The sequence below is a fragment of the Lissotriton helveticus genome, chromosome 9, assembly GCF_964261635.1.
Source record: "Lissotriton helveticus chromosome 9, aLisHel1.1, whole genome shotgun sequence".
NCBI classification, from domain to species: domain Eukaryota; kingdom Metazoa; phylum Chordata; class Amphibia; order Caudata; family Salamandridae; genus Lissotriton; species Lissotriton helveticus.
Genome location: NC_136070.1, coordinates 270,175,138 through 270,201,969, shown reverse-complemented (window position 1 = coordinate 270,201,969; position 26,832 = coordinate 270,175,138). Strand labels below are relative to the sequence as shown.

The 26,832-nt window shown below is 43.1% G+C and overlaps 1 protein-coding gene across 1 annotated transcript in view; it reads left to right on the top strand.

The window, feature by feature from the left end:
- POMT2 (protein O-mannosyltransferase 2) overlaps positions 1–21,128 on the top strand; it is a 425,522-nt gene extending 404,394 nt beyond the window's left edge. Inside the window, exons 20-21 of the mRNA XM_078659955.1 lie at positions 2,736–2,847; positions 16,482–21,128. Of these exons, the coding sequence (XP_078516081.1) occupies positions 2,736–2,847; positions 16,482–16,587 (218 nt within the window). The 3' untranslated portion in view covers positions 16,588–21,128. The remainder of the gene's footprint in view (positions 1–2,735; positions 2,848–16,481) is intronic.
- Positions 21,129–26,832: the final 5,704 nt, after the last annotated feature.

Sequence of the window (26,832 nt, the reverse complement as noted above, 5' to 3'; positions counted from 1 at the left end):
CATTTTTCCCCAAAAATATTTGGCGAGGGGGTCATCAGTCCGTTTTGGGCTCCAGAGACCCTATTCCCTGGGGCCTGGTACATTAAGTAAGGGGAAGGGGAGTGCAGCCGCTTTCCCGAAGTTTGTAGACCCTAGTAACCCCATTCCCTGGAAAATATTCTAGGTATAACAACACAAAATGCATAAACACTTATGATACAAATGGCAATTGAAAAGTGCATGGGATATTTGTAATAAGCCCCCAAGGGCTCTATATAGGTGATATCTACGTTATATGAAGCCGTTGGCCACATTTTCACTTGGGCTTGATTGAATGGAAATGAATAACTCAAGGAAAAATAAGTAAACCTGCATTTTAGTTATATGTGCTAATTTGAGCAATAATGAAAAATGTCCTAGCTATCGTAAAGGAAAGTTTCAATTCTATTAAGGACTCAGAGGCGAAGATTATGTTTTTCTTTCATTGCTTTATTTCATTCACAGCCATTTATAAGCATAACAAACTACATTTCCAACGAGTCCTCGGAAAGTGACAAGAAACTTCAACAAAGTAATGTCCAATCAGGCTGCGAGCCCTTCAACATCTTCACCTGAGGACGCTCTAGCACTTTTTTCCTGTGAACACAGCTGACGTATCTCCGTATCACTCTTGTTTACTAGCTTCCAATCCTGAAAAATAAAAGAAACGTTGTAACCACTTGGAAATTTTAACATCTTCTGCAATAACCATGTAGACAAGGCACAGTTCATTCTTTCATTGAACTGCAATATTCAATATTAATGACAATTATACAATCAGAGATTTACTTACGTCAACAACGTAGATGCTTTGTGAGGGAATTGTAAACCTGGGTGGGCACATCCTCACCTCTAATTCCTTAATATAATTGAAACCTTCCTTAATGATAGCTATAAAATTTGTCATTCTATGTCAGGACCGGAGGCGGGGATTAGGCTAGTTTAAAGCGTGTCCACCACCAAGGATGCCAGATTTACCACCGGCTTAAAGATGAATCTCCTCTGTCATAACCTGATAAGTTTTAAGCACCCATACCACACACAGCTTTGGGACATCAGGGAAAGGATGGATAAGACACTGATCTTGAATTACACTTTGTCCTCCTGGATATATGGAGAGTGACTCCCTCTGGAGTAAAAAGCCTAACTGTTAGATCTAGAGCTCTCACATCTGATACTTTGCGACAAGAAAATATGCATAGAAGGGTTGCCAATTTTGCTAACATTTGTTTACGAGAGAGGTATTTGTTAGACGGCCATGATTTAAACAGATTCAGAACCTTGTTCGTGTCCTAAAGTATGGAATACCTTGGCATGGGAGGAACGGATAGCCTAATACCCATTAATAGTTTGCACACAAGTGGATGCTCCCCCACTGGGTGATCATTCATGGGAATATGGCCAGTCGATATGGTTGACCGGAATGTGATAATCGACCCTTAAGTCAATCCTTCGCTGCTAAAGAGGCCAATAAATTCATTATATGGACAATGATCCCATTGGATCCACTTGTCATTGATGACACCAAATCCCCCACCCCGTGGTATCTTTTATTGGTGTTCTCGGCCCAAGACTTTGCGAGCAACTAGACAGCCTCTGCAGAAAGGCCCAGCACTTCCCAGCATTCCCATTAATCCGCCAAGCCATGAGATGAAGTTCACCCATGTGTAATAGGTGATGCAGGTTCATGTGGGGATACTGTAGGAGATCTTCAAATAAGGGTCGAGGGATTGGAAAGTGGGATAGAAGCTCCTGAATTTGGCCGTATCCTGCCACTACCCTCTGCGGGAGTCTGTGCTCTTATAGGGAGCTTGCTGGTAAGCACGGCAGTCGAGCGCCCCCTGCCACGACCGGCTGCTCCAAAAACACGAGGCGTAAAGATACGTTTAATTGACGACTGTGCCTTGTAAAGGGAATTATATGTATTTACAAATTTCCCCAACTCTTTCAAGATACTTTAAAATAAATGTGTCCTCCTGTACTTCAGTTTTTGCACTAGTAAATTATTTCCCTCATCACCAGTACGCTTAAAGGTAAACCTTTCCTTCCCTACTGCAGCACAGTTACTTTAAAATCAATTCTCCCATACTCCAGTGTACTCAGAGGTAAATCCTCCTTCGCCACCGAGGCATGTTCACAGATAAATTGGCCCAGTCCACAGCATTATGGAGAGTATAATTTGAATGGCAGACTACGCACACCATTCCACTTTAGAGGTCACAGTAAACTCTTCCTATATGTCTTTGTCTTGTTTTATCCCTTTAGATTAGTTCAGGTTCCCCCTTTGGTAGCAACTTAATTTGCCATAGTGTTTTCATCATTTAAAAAGAGCCCTATGCACCATACACAGCCACCGTATAAAATATGTCCCTGAAATCCATACATGTGCCCCAGCAGCAGCTGAAATCTATGCTATTGAGACATGTGTAGTGCTGATCAGCAAACTACCCATAGGTAGCTTCTATTGATATCTCCATTTTTTGTGACCTTCCATCTGATGAGTATTTTTGGCAATCATCCAAGACTAGAAATCACTTTCCATTCTTTGTGAAACATACACCTCTATTATAGGAGTGTGAACTGTAAATGCCAGTCTTTTAATTAGAAAACACCTTACTAACTTGGTGTACGAGCAGCATTCGATATTCCTAGATCTGTGCTGAAGGACCACAGTTACAGATTTTTAATTGCTTCTTACTTGTTTGCTTCTTATCCAGGAATCACATGTGATGTCCTTCTACAGACATGCTCAAGTATTCTGACTCCATCCTCAGCTCGAAGCCTTTACCTAGGAGGAATGTCTGCGCTGATTCTCTTCATTTTGTATAGGTGAGAAAAACAAGTATAACACGATTTTTTGATTTTTTACGATTACTGAAGCATTGTACTCTGTATCTACTTGCCAGAACTCTGCAGCTAGTTGGTATCCCAAAAAGTGTTCTGTCATCAGGAGAGAGCCTAGTCCTAAAATATGGAATACAATCTAGAAGCACCAAATTTACAGAGTGGATGAGGAAGACTTTTATACATATGCATATTTTGGTTATTTTAGGGGCTCTACATACAGGAGAGAAATCAAAAAATCTGGGATGATTTGAGACGAATAGATGCGAGACCTCTTTGGGGACTGTTCAACAACCATATCCATTCCTAAGTGAAGCAGAAGAATAATCACCTTGTCATTGTATATGGGAACAGTGCATATTGGGCCAGAGCAGGTGAAGGGCATTAAAACAAATCTAAAGTTGACTCTTTATATACATTCTGCTTCTTTTGAGAGGTGACTCTGAAAACAGAAGGTAACAATGAAAGAATTAGTCTGCTGATGGTGAAAGAAAAATCTCCTGCAAAAAGCTCATTCTAAGTTCAAACCTTTTAATTCCTTAGTTAAAGGTATTTATTTTCATTTTGTATTTCATCTGAAGTTTGATATTGCACATAGTCCAGAACAAACGTCAGAGAACTTTTCAGGGAAGAGCAGGATAAGTAGTTATAAATGGTATGGATAGCCCATACACCTTAGAATTTGTAATCCGGAGGGGGCGTGGCTTGCGCGCCGTTACAGCATGGCGTGTCGCGCTTGAGCTCCCAGGCGAGTGTGGCCCTGACGGAGATTCTCAGCCGCTTCCTGACTGCCCCTCTTCACCGGAACGACCTCTCTAGGTGCCGGAATATGTCAGGAGCTGTTTGACATCATTTTCGGCGACTTCTGCTGACTGCTACACACCTTCCCCGGCATGCTGCTGTGGCGCTCGGTCTCTTCACGGGCGGCCGCCATCTTCCCGCTTGTGACGGAGCCGGCGCTTTCTCTTCAGAAGTGCCGTTTTTTATACATTCTTGCCGGTGTAGGGTTATCCAGGTCATTTTCCACACGGCGCTTGCAACTGGTATCATTTTTTTTTTCCTTTTTTATGCTCTTTGTGCTGTTTTGGCTAGATATTATGTTGCCTACGCTCTCTTTTCTTCAGTACAGATCTTTGTTGCTGGAACTGCTTTTTCCTCATGATGTATTTGTTGTAACCTCTTGCTATATATGAGGCTCTACCATACATTTTGATGCCTGCTCTTCATATAAGTCCGCCGATGTCATTGATTTGGCGCTCCTTACGCTCAGTGTGCTGTATTTCATTTTTTTGGGTGTAACTACGCAGTTTCTGTTCTCTTTTTTTCCTCAAGTGGCTGTGTATTTTTCTTGGGGACTGTCTCTTCATGGCTGCAAGTATGGGCCGTTCCTCAACTAATAAAGACTCAAAAGATGTTGGCGCCTCGCTTAAACGACTTAAGGCATTGTCTCCTACGCCTGAGACTGCTCAGTCAGACACCAACTCTACTCTTGACGCAATCTTAACGCGCCTTAATGAGGTGCATGATATTGCACAATCTACAAAGACTAATACGGATTTATTACAAGTGGAGGTGTCCGCTATTAGGAATGACTTCAAAGCCCTTTCTCTTCGTGTATCGGCCACGGAGTCACGTATAAGTTCCTCAGAGGATAATATACAGAAACAATCCAGGTCTCTCAGCCACTTGAAGCGTTCAATGGCGGCATTGCGTAAAAATCTCACTGAGCAGGAGGACCGTAATCGTAGATCTAATCTACGCATTTTTGGTCTGCCGGAAGATGCAGAGCAATCATCTTCCTCTATGATTGATTTTTTGTATCATTGGCTTCCCGATACTTTACAAATCTCATTCCAGAGAGAATTTGAGATAGAAAGAGCACATCGTGTTCCAACTTTTCGTTCTAAGTCTGCCACCCAGCCAAGAGCAATAATTTTTAAGCCACTGCGTCATCAACATACAGAACAAATTCTTTCTCACATGCGTAAGACTAAAAATGTCGTTTGGGAAGGACATCGAATTTCAATTTCTCAAGACTTTGCCAGGGATACAGTCATAAGGAGGAAGGGCTTCCTTAATCTTCGGAAACGTCTTTCTGAGATGAACATTCCCTTTTCCTTTGCTGGTCCTTCCAAATTCCGCATTTCTTACAAGGGTCGTTCCAGAATTTTCGATGAGCCGGCTGACTTAGCTACCTTCCTGGACAACCAGATGGAGATACAGATGGAGATTCAAAGGGCGACTTCCCAGGATCCTGGTGCTTCGGGCACTTGAAATGTCTCTTTCTGTCTCCTTTATGGTGGTTTTCTATATTCCTATGTTTCCTCTTCTCTTTCTGGCTGATAGTATACTGCATTATTGACTTTTAACTCAGTTACTGGAGTTTTTGTGTTCTGTTTTGTACTCTTTCCTTTCTTCATAGTCATGTTGTTTATTCCGTTATTTTTTTTCTCATTTTTTCTTCTTTGCACTCTTTACCACTCTGTATAAATTCTAATGTTTATGCTTTTTCAAATTTACTCACTTTTCGTACGTTTTATGGAATTAAGGATTGTTCATTAATTGACTGGTTTTTTTCGGTTACACATGGTTATCTTCATGGTCTTTTGGTTTCCTTTTTACCTTACCATATTGTATTTTCAATATTGGCTGCATTAGTATTCCTATTACTCTGTATATATTGTTTGCGTCTTAGTCCATCACTATTTATGTCTCATTATCTTGTGTTCTGCATTAGTGGTGATATATGTTATGTCACTATTCATTCCACGATAGTTTCACTGCTTGCTGTTTGTCTATTAAGACAGTTGCTTTTCTCTAATATGTATCACCTCCGCACTTTCTTCTTCGCTTCCTATTCTTTTATTCTCTTCCTTTCTTTTTCTATTCTACTCCTCTCCTTAGTATATCTTCTTTCTGCATTCTCTCCTTCTTTCTGAGTTTTGTTGTTTCTTCTATTGATCTATATATCTCTCCTCCTTATATTTTTTCTACGCTGTCTTTAGTGCTTGTTTCTAAGTTGGTCACTATTTTAGTCTCATGTTCTTCTCCTCTGCTCTAGTGGTTATATCTTTTATGTTAATATTCATCTCAGCTCAGTTTTCATTGTTTGATGCTTCTCTGTTAATAATAGTTGCCTTTCTCTGATATGTATCATCTCGTCTCTTTCTTTTTCGCTGTCTATTCTTCTATTCGCTTCCTTTCTTTTCTTATATTTTTCATATGCTCGTGCTTTTCCGATTTCAATTACATATCGTAGTTTTTGATAGTTAAGGATTGTTCATTAATTGAATGTCTCTTTTGAGGATACACATAGTTATCTTCATGGAATTGTGTATTCTTTTTTACTTTACCACACTGTATTTTTCAGTATCAAAATGACTAATATTATTACGTATTATATGTATGACATTTGTTACTAGGTTATTAATTAAGTGTGACTTTACAGATTTACTTGTTGCATTGTTCTTATTTATATTATTATGCTGGTATTTGTTTATATTTTGATTGTTACCTTTTCCTACTTTATTGTCATCAACTAGGTAATCTATTGGGGCTATTGATATTAATTATTATCCCTCCTTGTACGGGTCCCTTGCTCGCTTTTCCACGTTCTCCTTAGTATGAATTGGGTCTTTTTCAGGCCTCCCCTGCTATTTCTTCTCTCCCTTCTCTTTTCTTCTTCTCTGTCTTTTTTTCTTTTTTCGGATTTCCCACATGGATTATCCCTCTGCGCTGTTTCTGTTTGCTATTTGGTTGCTTGTCTCTGTGCAGTTGTTTATTTCTCTGTCATTTATGGTGTCTTTTCTATTTTTTTATATATGTCCATGCCGGGTTTGAATGTATTATCCCTTAATGTTAAGGGTTTAAATCATCCGGTGAAGAGGTCAAAAGTCTTAGATTATTGTAAAGCTCTTTCTTCGGACCTGATCCTTTTTCAAGAGACCAAGGTCTCTACCAGAGAGGCGTTATTTTTGAAAAAAGAATGGGTTTCTGATGTCTGCTGTTCTGATGCCTCTGGCAAACGAAATGGGGTCGTTACATTAATTTCCAAGACTTCAGGTTTATCTATAATTTCTTCTGATCACGATTCTGAAGGTCGTTGGTTGTTAACCAAATTGTCTGATGGACATAATGATCTTTATGTGATGAATATCTATGCCCCTAACATTGACAATCCGACCTTTTGGAAATTGATTACCAAAAAATTACATGATACCCCACATGCTGGGAATCTTCTTGTTGGCGGTGATTTTAACTTACCGATGGATCCCATTTTGGATAGGAATTCAGCTTTTCAGTTTCGTCCTCCAAAATCCCATAAACAAATGCTTAACATGTGTTCCCTCACTCAGCTTCAAGATATATGGCGTCTTCACAATCCCACTGGTAGCGACTTTTCTTTCTTTTCTTCACCTCACTCTTCTTTTTCTCGTATTGACTATCTACTTGTTCACTCTTCTCTTGTTCCGTTCTCCTCTTCTCCGCTTATTCATCCTATTTTGATTTCTGATCACGCGGCGGTTACTTTTACTTTGTTGTCCTTTGCTCCTAAATCCCGTGCTCGCTCCTGGAGATTAAATACAGAAGTTTTACATGATACTGCTCAGGTTAATGAATTCTCTGATGTAATAGAAACTTTTTTCCATGAGAATGAAGGTTCAGTCTCTTCCCCAATTGTCCTCTGGGATTCGTTTAAATGCACTTTCCGTGGTCAGGTTATTAAATGTATGTCCAAACGAAATTCTGTTATTAAAAAAGAGCTTACAGATTTATCAACTGAAATTAAAACTTTGGAATCTACCTTTAGACAATCTCGAGATGCATCTTGCCTACAATTAATAAAACAATTAAAATACAAATATAATACTATAGTTACCAAAAGAGCCCATATTGGAGTACAAGCGCAGAAATCCAAAAGATTACTGTTGAAGAATCGGGCTGGGAAGATTCTTGCAGCTACATTAAAATTTCAAGATTCCTCATTTAAGTCCTCTCAAATTTCTTCTATTACGGACCACTCGGGCTCTAAAAAATTTCAGACTGGGGAAATTCTTGCTGTTTTTCGTGATTTTTATAATTACTTATACACTCCTTCTAATCAAACCTCTTTTGAGCATTGTCAAGATTTTTTAAAATCTGTTCCGGTGCAGACGGTTTCTGAGGATGATCGTACTTTTTTAAATGCCCCGATTTCCCCAGAGGAAATTGTTACCGCAATTAAAGCTACTCGTTCTGGCAAAGCCCCGGGCCCTGATGGTTACCCTATTCTGTTTTATAAAACTTTTCTCCCTGCGCTTGTTCCCAAATTGCAATCTGTCTTTGATTCTTTTGTTAAAGATGGGTCTGTTTCTGGTACTGCAGCTGAAGCTACTATTGTAGTGATTCCAAAAGAGGGAAAAGATCATTCAGATCCCAAAAATGTTCGCCCTATTTCTCTGCTCAACATGGAAGCTAAGATTTTTGCCAAAATCTTGGCCAAACGATTGGAATCCTTTATTCCCCATCTTGTTCATCCCTCTCAAACCGGGTTTGTGAAGGGCCGTCTTGCGCGCGATAATATACGCACTTTTTGTCATATTCTTGGATCAGCTAAACGATCTCAACTCCCTGCCGCGGCCTTGGCCCTTGACGCTGAAAAGGCCTTTGACAAGGTCTCTTGGCCGTTTCTTCATGCTGTCTTGTGTGCTCATAACCTTGGTGACTCCTTTATTAATATGGTAATGTCCTTATATTCTCAACCTAAAGCTAACATCAGAGTTAATGGTGCTACGTCGTCCTTTTTTAATCTTCGTCAGGGCACTAGACAAGGTTGTCCTTTATCTCCGCTTTTGTTTTTACTATCTATTGATCCTCTTCTCAGATTGATTGAGTTACACCCAGACATTAAAGGTTTTTCTTTTGGACCTCATTGTATTAAAACAGCTGCCTACGCGGACGATGTTCTTATTTTCTCAGATGATATCGCCTTGGCAATTCCTGGTATTTCAAATACCATCTCCCTCTTCTCAAAGGTTTCAGGGTATACATTAAACAAAGATAAGACGGAAATGTTCCCTTTGAATGCCTATTGTTTCCCTTCACATATGGGCTCTGCGGGTTTTAAATGGCAGCCTACACATTTAAAATACTTGGGTATTTATTTCTGTTCTACCTTATACGCCACTACTGCCTATAATGAATCCCAGACTCTTCTTAAAGTGCGTCGTCTTTTGGATACATGGTCCCCGAAGCACATTTCTTGGTGGGGTCGCCTCCAGACTCTTAAAATGATGATAACACCCATTGTTAATTTTGTATCGTCCATGCTTCCGGTTAAGTTATCAGATTCCTTTTTTCGTGAACTTGATGTTCTGACCTCTAAATGTTTGTGGAATGACAAACGGGCTAGAATTGCTTACAAATTCTTGAGACGACCTTGTGATATGGGAGGTTGCAATTTTCCTGATTGGGGAAAGTACCAAACTGCCTTTTTGGCTTCTCAAGGTGCTTTATGGTTTGCTTCTCCACCTCTTCCTGTTCCCTCTTGGCTGTTAATAGAACAGGACTTAGCATCTCCTTTGCCGACTGCCTCTTTTTGCACCACGTCTACTTTACATATCCGGTTTTCTCGTTCTATAATTCTTGATACAATTGCTGCGGTCCGGAGTGTAGACAGGAATGTGGCAATCCCCTTACATAAAACTAGCTGGTCGTCTATTTGGCGGAATTCTAAAATTAAACTTAATCTTACTCCCACTCTCATGTCCTATTGGGCGGCTAAAGGGATCTCCCTTGTTTACCATCTTTATGGTGCTAATGATGAGCCATTACCCTTTTCCACCCTGGCTCAAAAGCATTCTTTAACTAACTTAGATTTTTATACTTTTCTTAAAATTAAAGTGGCACTCGCTAAAATACATCTTCACCCTACCTCTTCCACCATTTCTCTTTTTCATATCTGGACTAAATCTGGTCACGTAGCCTCCAAAATCTATAATTTTTTTATCATCTGTTTCACTGCCCATACATACGGTTGCTCAACAAAAATGGTTACGTCATTTTGATCATGGAGTCACGGCTCATATTTCTTCAGACACCTGGCAATTGATTGGTAAACTTTCTCTTCGAAATAAAATTGCCCCATCATTAATGCAATCTAAATTTTTCTCTGTCAACCTCCTTCATTGGACGCCTGTTCGTCTACATTCGCTCAATCTCAAGGATGACAATTTATGCTGGAGCTGTGGATTATTGATGGGCGATTTTCAGCATATGTTTTTTGAATGTTCCCTTCTTCAGCCTTTTTGGAACCTCATTCATAAACATCTCTCTCTCATCTTTGGTATTGAGTTCCAACTCTCTTTTCCATTAATATTACTGGGTCCATGGGCTGCCCCTGTTCCTCTCCCCTTGGATCCAATGGAATTACAGTTGATGGATCTCCTTTTGACTGTTGCGGTGAAAGTCATACTTATGGAATGGAAATCCTTTTCCTCTGTTTCCTATCATACTTGGTGGGCTTGGGTCTCCTTCTTGCGTAGTGCTCACACCTCGGTTGATCAAGCTCACTTTTCTCCTTCTATCTCTAGTAGGGTCTGGGAAGCTTTGGATGATTATATGGATTTGTCATCAAAAGGGTTGATTGCTCAGTTTCCTTTTGATGTATCTGTTTGAGTGGCGTCTTGTGTTCTGCGTGTTTGGTTAGTCCGTTGGGAATCCTTCTTTTTCTTCTTCCTCTTTCTCTTTTCTGTCCTCTGTCCCCTTTCTTTTTCTTTTCTTGTTCTCTCTATCTTTCTTCTTTCTTTCGCTCTATATCCTTCCCTGCCCCCGATTCTAATAATTGATTGTGATACACTTATTTATTGATCGGATAGTGGCCTTTACCTAATTAGTTTATATAACAGGCTACTTTTATCTAGGAATGCATTTACTTAACGGATGCTTCAGGCTTAGCCTCTGATTGTTTTGTTTCTCTTGGATCAACTGTATCACTTTTATTATATTATGTACTTCTTATTCTTTGTCACCTCTTTATACAATAAAATGCTTTGAAATCAAAAAGAATTTGTAATCCGGAAATCCTCTACAAATTCAGGTTTACAAACACCTGCAAGAACTGAAAGACAATATCTTAAAAGTTGCTTTTAAAATGCAGCACAGTGCCCAAAGTACAGAGAGGTTAAGGCTTTTGCTCCCCTGGTATTCAGACAATTGGTAGACCAGCAGCCAATGTTAGATCTTCACAAACTCAGCACGAATTTGAAGCAAACAAGTTTCCACAAGGTCACTCATTGGAAGATCCTTTCTTTCATCGAAGGCTAACATTTCTTGACTTTCCTTGCCTTAGGTGATACCTTTAACTTTTCCATACATCCTCCAATGCTACAGAAGTTTCCTGTGCGCAATAGTAGATAGGCATTACCACTTTAAGGCTCTGTCCTGTCTGAAGTCTTCTCCCTGCATATTTTGTTTAAATGAAAAGCACCAGTGACAGCACACCTACAGAGGATGGTCTAGCGGTCTACACCTTCTCTTAACTATTGGCCACCTTTGGTTAAGCGTCCCTTTTTTTCTTGAAGAATAAAAAAAGGCTTAATGAAAGGCTTTTTTTTATATAACCTTCACACTATCAATGAAATTTGCAATGTCCTGGGAGCTCTAATGCTGTATTCTCAACATTAAAGAAAAATTATTTAGCGCCAATTCATTGGTCATTCATATAGCACCAAGCTTGGAAGACTGCATCCTCCTGGCCATCATCTCAGGTAGATGGGTGAACTAACTGCAAGCTTTCCTTATCATAACCATATTTGTGCATCAATATTAATACACGTTTTTTTCAAACAGTGCATTTCTATATAAACCAACGTATCTTCTCTGGATCCTCTGCCGCTTAGAGGTCATTGCATGCTGTAGACCATAAGAGATGTTGAAAGCTCTCTTTGATTAAAACTACGGGCTTCTGCGGATCCAATCAGCTCTTTGTGGCTTTTGGTCAAATATAGGGAAAGTCCTGTTAAATCAGGCTTTGGCAAGATGGATTGTTTCTTGCAACGCAACATATCATGCTAAGAATGACTGAACTTTATCTAATAGGGTGAGAGCTCACTTTATCAGAGGTATTGAGGGTTATCTGCAGGGTGATGGTACCTTTGCCGAGCAATTCTTTGACAAGCATTAATGCCTTGATGTGCAATCAAGAGCAGAGCATACAGACGATAGGTGATGCTTCATATTCTTTTTTGCTTAAGGTGAATCTCATTCCCGCCTACCACAGTTTTTTTCTCTGGCTCGGCTTTGTTGTACTATGAAATATCAATGCTGTAAAAGAGAAATTACTCACAGGTACCAAGAGTTTTCCAGCTTTGGCATCTTTACTAGATTCAGATGCGACCTGCCCATCTCCCCTTAAATGAGGCTTCATATTGTTTCCTCTTGACGAGCTTTTAAAGTTTGACTTGTGGAGCATCTAAAAGGATTTAAGCTCCGACTCTCTCCACCTCATTGGCTAGGGCTGGGGGTCATGTATGGTTGATTTACTGCACATGGTACAAAGCTAAAGCAGTGTAAGAGTGTATGTGAACATTGCAGTTTAAGCATGGAGTGCCGAGAATTCTCAGCCTGACGATAGGAATAATTCAAACCTGCTACTCTCTGAAAGGTATTGAAAAACTGTAGTTGAAGGTAAATAACTTTTTTTATTATGAATGACCCTTGCAATGCTGAGTTGCAGCCCAGTTGTTGAAAAGGCCCGGTTGAGCTTTGCAATTCCATAAATAAAACATAATCACCTGTTGATTGGTAACATGATTTTGATGGTTTGCCTGGTACCCCTAGTTTCCTGTTCAATGAAGGCTTAATACTCAGGGGAATGCTTCATGAAGGTACTACATTCTATTTTTAAACCCTGTGGGAATTCTCAATAAATGGAAACACAACTCTGATGTGAGTATACACTTGCTTTGAGCCTGCTGCTTCCACCTCTGAAGTCTGTGAGCCTGATGCCTCCCAGAAAACTTCCTCGCCCTTCGAGGACTGCCTAATGTATGCTCCTTTGATACATGGCCTTATGCTAGAGACCTGTTGTGAACCTACAGCAGTGACATAAGACCGCACCCTTCATAATATTAATCCTTTGTCCTATTTTGATCAACCATGTGGAGGCCACTACTTGAAATACCAGTGACTCATTATAAAGCTTTTCAAGCACCTGTTTATCTATAGCTGCCCTGTTGCCCTCGCATGGAGGTTTATTGCATCACACTCTAAACCCTTCAGTCCCACTGAGTTTATAGACCTAGGACGAGAGTTGGTTTAAGACTGAGACACCCAGTAAGAACTCGGCGATAAATGTACTGTGATAGGTCTGAGAGTCTTCTCTACTCTCAGAAGGAATGTCCAAATGGGATGCAGCTTGCTACCAAAACAGACATCTGTTTTCCTTTAATTGGACTGCATCATGGGTACCTTAGATTAACTGCAGAGACTTAGCAGTATACCTGTCCACCAAGAGATAACGTCCTTGATTGCATGTACTCTATGGCTGTTTTCAATGTTATTATTTAGTGTACATTGCTCTCTTAACTTTGATTATTGCCATTTCCAAGCATGACTAATGGGGATAATTCAAGTATGTGGATCTATGAAAGATTCCAGTACTGCAGAACTAGAGTTAGATAATTAACTAGACATTTATTTGCGTTTCTGTGCTCCTTGGTCAAATCCTTCTCCATTTCCTGTGTGATCTCTCCCTGTTGATACCGTTCCTCTCAAAGAGGACCCAATCAGTTCATTTGGGGTAAATTTAAGTCAGCACCATTTTCTCTCCCATGTGGTGTTCCGCAGAGCTTGTCATGGAGCCCTACACTTTTTATTATCTATGTAACCGAATTAGCACCACTGTTAAGAAGTTTTAATCTGATTCCTACATCGTATGCCGACGACACCCAGCTGGCTCATGATCTCAACAGTGGATAAGGACATTAATCACTCGTTAAAGCTTCATGATTGCATGCTCTCCTTAAGTCATTGGATGAGCACCCATTGCTTGAAATTAAACTAAAGCAAAACTGAGGTGATAATGTTCGGAAACCTTTTTCCTCCTTGGTCCCCAGCTAGGTGGCCAGATAAGCTTGCCCTCCACCCCAGTAGAAAAAGTAAAAAATCTTGGGGTTATTATAGATGAAAAGCTTAGTTTTAAAGCTCAAGTCTCTAAGGTTGTGTCTTCTTCATTCTTTATGATTAAGAATATCAGGAAAATTCTGACTTTCATTCCAAAACCATGCAGAAAGTCAGTAGTAACCTCCTTAGTCTTGTCCAAACTTGACTATTGTAATGGACTGTACATTAGGGTGCAATCCATTCTTCTTAGGAAGCTACAGGCAGTGCAAAACGTCGCCGCAAGACTGATTCTCGCCATCCCAAAATATTAGTCTGTCAGATCAGCATTGCGAGAACTCCACTGGCTGTCAGTCTGCCAGCGGATAAAGTTTAAGACGCTCTGCATGGCCCATAAGGCATTACACAATGAAGGGTCGACATTTTTAGAGGACCTGTTCAGACGGTAATCTCCAAACAGAACTCTGCGTTCAGCTAATACACATTTGATGCAGTCAGTCAGGATCAAAAAGATGAACTGGGAGGGGAGGAGCTTTACCTTCAACACTATCAAGGAATGGAACTCCCTCCCTTCACATCTTAGAAAAATTCCCTCCCATCTGGAATTCAGGAAACAGCTGAAGACCTGGCTTTTTTCAGCAGTAGTAGCACCTAGCACAGTATGTTGCACTAGAGCGCCAAGACACCCGAGGGTATTCGTGCGCTGTACAGATTTTATTAACATAACATAAATGACGTAACCAAATAAAATGAATAATTGTACTTGGCCTTGGAGCAGATTTTTGATGGGATTTTCAATTCTCTAGGAGTTGGCATGGTTTAAAAACCGAGAGGTGGCCCCCTGTTGTTTTCCTTTCTACCCTCCACATCCCTCACCTCTCTGTCTCTGTATTGGAACCGATGGCAGTTTGGAAAATACAAAACCAGATGAATTGTAGCTTTTGTGAGGCGTGTTGTTGGAGTCATATGTTTTGCTATACATTACTAATCATCTCTCACATGGCTGGCCAAGGTGACTACTATTAACAAAGCAGAATTCCAGATAGATACTGGAAGGATGTTTTGAGAAATGTAGAAAGATTGAATGACAGTGCAGAGATTTTAGGGTCAGGGGACTCTTGGCGAGGTGCTCATAAGTGAACGTTATGGGTCAGTCGAATGTTGGTCAGCACGCAGCTCATCGCTTTGAACCATAATCAAGCACAGCAAGAGTCTGTGCTGCCTTTACAGTTCCACCCCAATGGCATTTTATTAGCTCTTGAATCGGGCATGGCAGTGTTTCTTTCCTAGCTTTATTGTTTTCAATGGCAAACCTAAGTCGCCTCTGCACTGCAGGCGGTTTGTTGAGTGGCAATTCTTGTTCATGATGATGATCATCTTCTTATATACCGCTAGCAAACCTCGGCAGGAATTCCACTTGCCTCTTATATTTTGAGGATAATGATGACTATGAATAAAACATTTCAATACTACAGCTGACCTCTTTAAAGATGTTTTCCCACACTATCCTGTGATCCCCACAGCCTCCAAAGTAAATGATGTCTTTAAGAATGGGCCTCCACAGCCTCTTCTCCTGCCTAGGTCAGCTCATTCACTCATTTTTGTTTTTTATGTGTACTCTGTTTTCTTTCTCTGTTCCCCTGGGCTGACTGGCCTGATATCCCTCCTCTGCCTCAGCCACCTCTCCTTCATTGGTGTGCACCCATGTTCTTTGTAGCAGGTTCACACTCAGTAAGTCCACAAACATAGTGAAATAGTTTCCTACTCTATTTGAATTCTAACAACTGTTACCCGTTATGACATTAACTGAGAAACCTTGTATAACCATACTTTGATTTTTGTACTTTTAGCATGTAGTCAATACACCTCCTTCACTCCAGCGTGTTTCGTTTGGAATATTTGTAAATTTCCATTTTCTAGCTGTGTTGTGCTGAATAGGGGGCAGAATCATTTTGCATTTGAATCTCTACAGTTTCATAGGGTGTTTGGGGTGAGGAACTAAGGAAGTGGGAGGGTTTAGAGAGAAACTGTAATTATGATGACGCATCACATGAAATAATCTATACATTGAAATGCAACATCAAGTATAATTTAAAACAAAAAAAAAACATTTCTGTAAGCAGTGTTAGGAAGCCAGTGCTTGTGGTATTCAGAATTATTGCACATTTTTGACATGCGGCCTTGAACATCAGTTGAGTAAAATCCACAGACTGCTTCCAATAGTAGTGCTTTTTTGTTTATCACATGTTCTTCATTTTGGCCACTGAATGTAGTATAACTTACATTGGCAGTAATGTTGAGAGTGCTCCTATTTGTAAATGAAATGGAAAACATGGTCCCTGCAGATGAGTGGGTGGTTATTTGATATTGATCGTGCCAGCACTCTTGTTGTTTTGTCTTAAATCACACCTGTTGCCATAGTGATATTGGCAAGCATTTTATTTGTAATCTTGTTTTAAGGAAACCAGAAAAAAGCAACGTAAAACTAAATTTATGTCCATTCTTCTCCTTGTACACAGTTTCTACCTCTTCCATCCTCTGTCCTATGGAATGGTTGGACCTCTGACCCCGGACCCGAGCAGCCCCATGGCTGGACTGCGATGGATGGAATCGTGGGATTTCTGAAAGCTAAGCACCAGACCGTTCAACACCATGTCAGGACATAATGCCTTTAAACTAAAGAAGGTTGTCTCAGCACAGCAGGGTCAATTCCATCGGGGCTTTGTCTCCTCTTTCCCTTCACACAGGGCGGATCTTGCCAAAGAATTTGCATCTAGCGAAAAGCTGAAAGTCCCTTTAAAAGCACTTTGTTACCCCAAGGGATCCCAGGAGTTTTTGTTGAAGTGTACCGCAACATTTGATATTTGCTAGAAGAATATTGATCAAAAACCTGATTTTCAACAAATGTGATTGCCTAGAAAATACTGAAAAGGCTTCCCTGAATTGATCAAATCCAGAAACACATGATATCCCCGAATTATGATATCACTGAAGAGCAATACATGTACATAGTATTGTTGCTCAGCCACTTTGTAATTTACTTGAAGGAAGGATGTCACTAAAAAAGTGGATCCATTCAAGGCATGTTTGCATGAGTGCCAGCCAGTTCTGAATGATCATTTACATTTAGAGACCAATGCAAAAATATATTTCCATTAACTGATAAGTGCACAAATTCCATTTTGCACTGATCGATGCAAATGTTGGTGCAGAATTTGTGAGCACTCATGCAGTTCATATTTTCTGGTGGCCATGAGTGGGAACTGTACAACAACTTTATTAAACAACGTGAGCCAGTCTACTAATACATGTGCAAACTCTATTATGTGTTCCACGCATGTCCATCACAATTATGCCTTGATCTAATTTCCTTTTCGCAGTCTCCTTTTTTTTCCCACTGACCGGTGTAGATATTCGCTTCTGACACGGTCCCATTTATTTTTTAACTGCTTTTTGCTTTCTCTGCATATTTTTCCCCATAGATTCCTAAATTTGAATTTTGGGCATCTGACTACACACAGCTTTATGCGTCTTTTCTGACAATTTATGTCATCAATCGGTGTAGAGCAGCAGATAGTGTTGGTTGCACTTTAGGCGTCTTTTGTGACAATTTATGTCATCAATCGGTGTGGAGCAGCAGATATTGTTGGTTACATAAAGTGCAAGCATTTTCTGCTTAACAATTTCACAGTAACATAAAAATGGTGCTGCCTATGGATACTTTTGTATATTACAGGCATGCATGGCAATGCAAGCCATATGCAAGGGCATTGCCACTGTTTGTTTTATGCGGTGACCTACCTTATGCAGTACATATTTATAGGCAGCAAACGCCTCTGGTTATGTTCAATAGATGTGTGAAAATAGTAACGCTTTCTTCAAATTTCATTCCAGCAGTGAGCAGATTAGAGCTCCTATGGAGGCGTTTTTTGTATTGTTTGCAAGCTCTGTATTTACCTGTATGTCGCCAAGACCTGGTATGGGAAGTGGTACTGTAGACTTTAATGGTATGTTATAAAGCGCGCAAATAACCAAGGGTGTCTTGTTGCTGACTGAACGTAAACACACGCTAGGTTGGCGCAATTAGTTGTAAAAAAAAACAGGTCTTAAACTCCTACCTAAATGCGAGGAGGGATGGGATGGCTCTGATGTGGGCCGGAAGGCTATTCCATAGTTTAGTTGGGCTGACTATGAAGCTCCTACCTCAGCTGGCTTTCCTGATTCTGGAGGTCACTAGTGTATTGGAGTTGCAGAACGTAGGGGCCTGTTAGGAATGCAACATCGGAAGGCAGGCCTTAGAAATGGTGGTCCTGTGTGGTAGAGTCCTTTGTGTGCAAGGCAGAGAGCTTCGAATTTTACCTGGCTGCGAACAGGAAGCCAATGTAGCTTTCGGAGACTGGGGGAGATTGAATGGAATTTCAGGAGATTTAAAATCATTTTTATTTTATATTGAGCAGAGCATCAGGGGCATAACAATAATGATAAATAACAGGGGATTTAAAAAACAGCATTTGATCAGAACATACAAAACATGGATAAAACTAATACAGTGAAAGTGCAAAATAAGTGTAAAAAGCATATTGCAGCAATATTCTGGCGGCATACCCATATTTTGGAGTATTTAAATTAATATCCCAACTATTTGCGGATATACAGTTCAAACGTACTTAAGTGCTAAAGTACTAACGTGCTAAATCTGCCGGAAAAACCAGAACACATTACCCCCAGCCTTAAAATGTAGTTGATCCTGCTTAAAATATCAATAAGACTACTATTCCGTCAAGGTTTCGAGATTAACTAAATATTTCCAAATCTCAGTGAACTTTTTTGTAGCGCCCACCCGCCTTGCATATGCTTTTTTGAAAATCCTGAATTGTTTCATCTTATTTAGCCACCTCACAAATGCAGGTGCTTCCGCCGACCTCCAATTCTGAAGAATTAGGGAGCGAGCAACGAGGGAGGAAATGGCTAGAAAAGTCTCCTCCGCTTTTGTCAGATTTGCCTTAGATCTAGTAATACCGAAAAGGGGGACGTCTCCTTCCAGTGCTTCATTATTGAATAATTTGGTCGTGGTGTTCTCGAGTGCGGCATAGACTCTGGTGTTGCTGAAAGGGCTGTCGTTCAGCAGTGTGTATAATTCAACATTGTAAACAGATGTTAGCTTGCCTGCCCTTCTAGCAAATAAATGGGATGTCACATCCACTGTGAAAGAAACATCACCCAATACAATCTGTCCCCTTGACATCCCATTATGAAGGATTTTCATTTCACCTACAACTTCTACATGTGTCTTGTATCTCGGGTGAATTCTGTTGATTTGGTGGTTTGTTTTGTAGTTGACCATTGACAGTGTCTCGCCTACCAGACAGCGCACGTTTTCTGGTTGTGAAAATACCTATTATCAGATTACACTGGATTTGGAGCCCACCCATTGCTTACCATTGGTTGGCTTTAATTTCACTAATTTGCTTATTTATTTAAAGAGTTTTATACTTTGTATTCATTAGATTACGTGGGATTTTTCCTTCCTTTTCTTGTGTTTGTCCGTCCCCAGGACAATAGACTCATTACTTGTATCCTACCATTGCTTACTTTTAAGCACCACTGTTTTTTTGGGTTAAGCCCACCATGAGAGTGTATGTGTTCTCCATCTGACTACCTTGAGTAAATCTGTTCCCACATCTATGCAGCTCTGTGTTGCTTTCTCTCGTCCATGTGCTTCTTGCCCCCACAATACTTCCGTGTTGTGCTTGCCCACTTATTCTTCCCCCCGCATTCTCGCTCATGTGCTTCTTCCTTGAGCACTTCTTCTCCATCCAAGATGCCCCCCCACTGCAGTCTACTCCCCAATGCTGCACCCTCATTGTTGATAATTATCTTTTTTTAAATTCGTTTTTTGTGAAGGACCAGCCTGTCCACCTTAACAGCTCTTTTGCACCACTTCTATTGCTTTTTCTATTTAATGATCCATCTTGGATCAGTACATAAAAGAAAAACTGTCTGCGTCATTTTGTCTGCGTTGCGTAAACAAGCACGTGCACATCTACAAAATGACATGGCGAGTCATTGCGGCTCTTTTAGCTTTTCGCTGTGCTAGACATCTTCAGCATCTTGCTGGATGGTGTACAGCATCACTAAAAGTCATTGGCAATGCCTATAGGTTTTAAACACATGACCTATTGACTTTGCCGGTGCTTTGTTTTTTTGCTATCTAGTATTGAGTGTGAGAAGCCTCAGTTGTTTATTAAAGTTGTTGCACAGTTTCTGGTCCTGCCCACCAGAAAGTAATGGTCACAAATTTCAGACATAAAGGCACTTTAAGGGCTACATGAGATAGATATTGCTAGTAACTTTCAATATTTCCTTGAATTATGGCATACAGAAAAACACAACCGAAATACCTGTTTTTCAGAAATAAAGGGTAACTCAAATATCACAACATTATGGCATGTAAGAGAAACACTACAAAATAGTATTTCCCCTGAATGATGGAATTCAAGAATGGACTATATCGGACTTCCCTTGTTTACATATGCTGTAGGAGACTAGAAAATGCTGGTGTTTTTTTTGCAATTCCCAGTTTCCTATAGCCACTGGATCACTTTAGATATGTCACTGATCTCAGTAAAAGACTTAAGACTTCACATTGGGGGTGGGAGCAGGGTATAACTGCAGTCCAGGCCGCAGCAGTAGTGCTGCAGCATTGATCTGACTGAATGTATCTATGATTTTTAACTCTACTTTTTCAGTGCACCGTTTGTGAAGATCTGTCAAACTGACATCTTGAGAAAGCAAATCATGGAGAAGGTCTTAGGGCCTGATTCCCTTTTTGAGATGCATATGCCGTACCGCCCAGAACACCGTCCATTAGTCCTTTCAGAGGACAGAGCGTTGATGACACCATATGTTTACTTTTTAAAATGGTCCTTATCTTTCAATTAATCTCCACAGACCCTCTGAGGTGGAAAACACTCCTGTACGGATGACAATACGAGCCGTATATTAACCTTGGATTGGGCCCTGTGTGAAAGTTACATTAGACATGTTTTATTGTCTTTAGCTGCAGGCAAGTGGTATCCACTGCATAGTAAAGCCATTGTGTGGTGCATTTTAAGTATACAACTGTTTATGGAAATTTGAGAAATAAACCATGTTTTTAAAACCTTTTACTGTGTGAAGTAAAGTACTTAATATATGTTCATGTGTCCACCATTGAAGGTTTTTCTTGTTTTTCAGTAGAAAAAGAGCATAATGTGCCTGTTTCACCAAAGAGCACTAGGGCCTTTATTCCTGTAGGTCCCAGCAGGAGGTATACACTCTCAAATCAAGCCTAGTATCTACTTATATGGGGTAATATGGCTAATTTACGTCATAGTTCAGTCCATAGTACATCAGTAAAAGTCAAAGTAAAAACACAAATTCAGCCGTTACAGTCAGTCTTTTTCATCTGAAAGTAACCGACTATTGTGGTAGTGGTAGGGGACACAGGGAGGTCGGACATACGAAGCATGGGCAGCTCCTTGAATGGCCAAGTGGTCCATCCTTTACTTATATCAATGTATCTGATAGCGATTTCTAGCCACAGAGTCCTTACCGTAGAATATTCCCCAGGCATCAGACTGGACCCAGAAACTTTGGTGAGCAATAACCCTGTGTGCCGATAGGTGACATCTTTCGGCTCCGTCTGCACTGGAAGTGACGTGTGCTGTGCCTATATAGGCACCACCCGAGTACGCTATCAGTTCTTTTCTATCTGATGGACATGCTAGCTGCAGATTCCTTACCTTTGAATTTCCCAGGCGTCAGGCTGGATCCAGAAACATTTGCTGAGCAATACCCCTTGCATGCGACGTCAAGTGGCTCCATTCCGCTCCATGTAACGTCGTCTGCATCATTAGCGTTGGTTATGATGTCGCGATTCCTATACAGGTGCCACCCAGGCACATGGACGTCAGTTCTTTTCTTTCCGCGCCAGTTAAAGTGCCGATCCGGGAAGAGCTACCCCTCTGCTGCTTTTTGGCAGGCTTTGTCTCGACTTTTTTCAAATTCTAGATTTTTTTTCCGACTTTGTGTGCGAGGGATGTCTTCGAGGAAGACAGGTGTCAAGCCGTGCATGATGTTGGTCACCGATCCTCATCGCGTCTGTGTATGGTGTCTTCGGCGAAACCATGATTTGAAGTCGCGCTCAGACTGCCAGCCCATGGATCCGAAGGCCTTAAGGGAGCGGGCAATGAAGCTTCTCGCGGCCCGGCAGTCGACACGTCCAGCGAGACTCCGCGAGGTCCCAGTCCTGATCAAAGAAGAGGAGGTTGCGGGACCGCTCCCGGAGCCCTAAGTCCTCTTCCTCCCACTCAAGGTCCTCAGGACACTCAGGAAGAGGCACAAAAAGAAGAAGTCCAAGCCGACTTCCTATTTACCTGAACTGGCGTCCATCATTGAAAGAGTTAAGGAGCACCGATGCTCTAGGCACAGTTCTGCGGAGCCAGAGTCGACTTCGTGACTCCCCCCCCCCCCCCTTTTCCAGGAGCCAGAGCGACTACCAGTCAAACAAGAGTTTTACGAGGCCATGTCCGCTGTATTTGAGTGGAACGACCCTGCTGGTGAGCACTCTGGCACTGCTGAGTCGGGAGAGGCCCAATTGGGTTCGATGCAGTCGGCTCCGGCCATGGCGCCGGTGGGACCTCAGGGATCTGATCCCGGATCTGGTTCGATGCCTGTCGTGCCATTGCGATCTCCCCCGTTGGATCCGAAGTCGGTGCCTACGATATTGCTGATGCCCATCAGTGGCGCTAGCCCCATCCTCATCCCTGACGACACGGAGCCGGAACGACGTCACTTGCCGCCGATTCAGACGTTGACAGAATCCAAAGGTTCCATGTTGGCGCCTGAGCACTTTGAAGATGTGATAGGCTCAGGAGAGGACTGGGAGGGGCCTGGGGACCCTCTTGTGAACCGGGATGTCTCTGAGGAGAATTTTGACTGGCATGGGAAACTTGGGGAAGCGAGTGGACTGGATACTTCCCCAGCTACTGCCATGCTCTGTCCGCTAACAGTAGCAATGGAGGAGTGGGCATACTATGCCATGGTGGTAAAAAGGGCAGCTTAGGTTCTTGGACTAGAGCTGCCCTCATTGCTGGTCAGGACTAGTCTCCTGCCAAGGTGCTTCGACCTGGGGCTTCAACGTCCGAACCCCTTTTGCCCTTTACTGAGGCACTTACGGACGTCCTTCTACGTACATGGTCCAAACCTAGCACAGGGGCTCCTATAAATAGGACGATTGCACACCGCCATCGCCCAGCTCCGGGCGACCCAAAGTTCCTCAGCCAACACCCCACCCTAGAGAGTTTGGTGGTGCAGGCTTCTATGTCCCAGGGCGTGTTCGCTTCCGCCCCTCCGGATAGGGAATCCAAGAGGCTGGACTCATTCGGAAAGAAATTGTTTTCTTCCTCCAGCCTGGCATTGCGATTGGTGAATACTGCATGCTTATTGGGAAACAGTTGCGCAAGTGCTGCCATAAGTCCCGGAGGAGGCCTGGGCTGTGCTCTCCCAAGCTGTCCAGGATGGAGGGGATGCAGCAAAATTCACCATACGTGTGGCCTAGATACAACCGATTCGCTGGGCATATCGATTTCAACGACGGTGGCCTTGAGGTGCCACGCCTGGCTTTGAACAATTGGCTTCTTGCTCGATGTCCAAGCCAATCTGATGGACATGCCCTTTGATGGAACCCACCTTTTTGGGGAAAATGGAGACTCGCCCCTGGTCTGGTTCAATGACTCTTGAGCTACGGCCAGAAACTTGGGCCTCTCCTCCACCCCGTGGCCAGTCTTCCTTTCGTGGCAACGGAAGGGGTTTCCAGCCACGTCAGCCCCATCCCAGCCACGGTCCTGCACAGACGGCCCAAGCCGTGCGAAGATGTGAACGCGGTGCATTCTGATCCCAGAATGGAGGCCAGAAGTCATCGACCACACTGCCCCCCAGCAGCCGCAGCCTCCAAGCACTCCTAGGCTAATTCTGCAGGACCACAATAGTCTAGTTGGTGGGATAATTCGTCATAATTTCCCCCAATGGAGTTCCAGAACATCGGACGAGTGGGTCTTGCAGATAGTCAAGGAGGGCTATTCTTTACCTTTTCCTCCTTCTAATCTGCCAAATCAGGAACGGCTGATTTAGGATCAGCTAAAGTTGCTGTAAGAGGAAGTTACAGCTTTCTTGGCCAAGGGGGCTATAAAAAGGGTCTCAGTTTCAGAAGTAGGCAGTGGCTGTTATTCCTGCTACTTTCTGATTCCGAAGAAGAACAAAGGACTACGGCCCATTTTGGATCTTCGGACTGTCAATCTCTTCCTCAAAAAGGAGAAATTCAAAATGCTAACTCTGCTTCAAGTCTTGTCTGCCCTAGACCAAGAAGCCTGGATGGTAGAGTTGGATCTGCAGGATGCGTATTTTCGCATCCCCATCCTGCAGTGCCAAAGGCGTTACTTGCGGTTCAAGGTAGGCCGCGAGCACTTTCTTTTTTTTTTTTTTGAAAACCTTTATTGTCACATTGCTCAGGTACAGGTATGGGCCTACAACCTGCGTGGCCGGCCGCTAGTACAGTGAGGTCCAGGCAAGTAAAGCATCACAATAAAGCAACTGTCCGCCACCCGCAGTCCCCGTAACAAAGCAAAGGAACAATCACCCTGAGGAGAACACAGACCCGGCAGGAGCAGCGAAGGTTTGTCTTTTAAAGGGTTAAAGAAATACAGGATCTGGCAACGTATATTTCACCAACAACAAAATAGGGAAGTAAAATAAAGTAGGATAGTTACTCACAGGATCACCGTAATTGAGAAGTCGGCTCCGGTGCATATAAAACAGGATAATCAATAAAGACAACAACGTACAGCACCGGAAAAACAGTCCTAGTTCATGGCTATGAGCCCCGAAGGAGCATTTCCCCAAACTGAATCGATCAACAGAATTTTAGAAACATACTACCCAGATCCCGAAAGAGAAAAAGGGAATAGAAGGAAAAGAAAAGGCCATAGAAACAATAAAAGGACAAAAAGAAGAAGAACCCATCCCCCACCCTGCACCACTGTAGATGGCTACGGCCTACCCCCCCTAACAGCGTGCCTGTCGCCCGTAGGAACTAAAACCCCGAAACGAAAAGTCCACAAGGAAGAGAAGAAAATAGTGTCAAAGAAGACAGAGGAGGACCCCAGGCCAACCCCCGACCCCCCCCCACCCGGCGCCCACCTCAAGTACGACAAACAATAAGAAATCAATTAACAGCCTCTGCGCAATCTCACCACCCCCAACCCCGGCCCACCCTAGCAGGATCACCCACCCGCGAGATAATTTCAAAAAAAGGGGGAAAAGACAGGAAGCACGGGCCCCTAATATCAGGAGCCCCCAGTGAAACAGGATAATGTCACGTAACAGTCAATTGTTCGGAGAGTAGAGACACAACAGCGGGAGCACCCAATGAAATCAGGATAAAGTCAATCGTCGGCAGTTCAGGTCCCACAGGAGAGTATAGATCTCCCCAGGTAGCAACAATGGCACCCCAAGTGCACTCGAATCCCACGGGCCCATCAACAGTACAGAGAACACAGGGCACGGTGTGTAGGCCGGGCCAGAAAGTACAAACTGGAGCACACAAGGTCAGGAGTCGCATCCACGGTCGGCCGCGGCCCCTCCGCAGGGAGCCGCAATATTCAATCCACTATAAGCGACGGGGGAAGCTGATGTCGGCTCACATGTAATCGGCTGTCCAAAGGCAATCAAAACCCTTCACGCCAGATCCAGAACGTATTCTTCCAACCTCCCGGGGGCATACAGTCGCCATCACCCGGTATTCAGCACACCCGGCCGCCACCACGACTAGGCAGAACCCATCGAGTCGCCATTTTCTAGGGAGCACCCCCTCGGCGTAGTGCAGACGAGCTCCGGGACCACCGGCCCCCGCCAGACAGGGGTCAGGGTGCATCGGTGCCCCATCGTAAAAGAAACACAGGATGCCGCTCTCCCCACACACCAGGCTGCGCAGACGGGCCCCCCCAGCCCGAGAAGTACCATAGCAACAGTGTGCCTCCACCGGCCACAGCGAGCCAGAGTCTCAATGGCGATGCGATTTAGCCCGGCAAACAGCGTACCTCCAGGGAAACAAAGAACAGGTCCCAGTGTCCGGCTGCCGATGAAGTATACCGAAGTGGAGGGGGGGGGAAAGAAGCAGACCTCAGAAGGGGAGAGCGAGGCAGGTCAGTTGCGGGCACCAGCCGATTTGAGATGTAAATTGGTCTCCATGACGGGGGGCCGGCGTCCCACAGGTCTGTGTGGCCACGATCAGACAACGGGCGGCCGGGTGCAGTACAGCGCGAGGTCCCGGCTGTAGGCAGTGGGCGGGCCGCATCCCGCAAAGGAGCGCCGGACCGGCCGTGGAGCGCGGATTTTCACCGGGATAAAACGCCTCATCTCTGCGTTCCTTCCGACGTGCGGAGGCTCCGTATTCGCACGGAGCAGGTGAGCGAATCGAGCGGGGAGGGAAGAAGGTCGGCGGAGCCGGGACCCCGTGCGGCCATCTTGGTCGCCGGCCCGGCTCCGCCCCCCGAGCACTTTCAGTTTACCGGCCTCCCCTTCGACCTTACCAGTGCCCTTTGGGCGTTCACCAAGTTGATGGTGGTGGTCGCAGCTCATCTGCGCAGGTTAGGGGTGTCAGTCTTCCCTTACCTTGACAACTGGCTGTTGAAGGCGCCCTCGCCCCAGACAGTCGTCTTCTATCTTCAGACTACGGCGAACCTCCTGCATTCGCTGGGGTTCTCTATAAACGTGCGAAGTCACACTTGACTCCTTCTCAGACATGCCCTTTCAAAGGAGCAGTTCTGGATA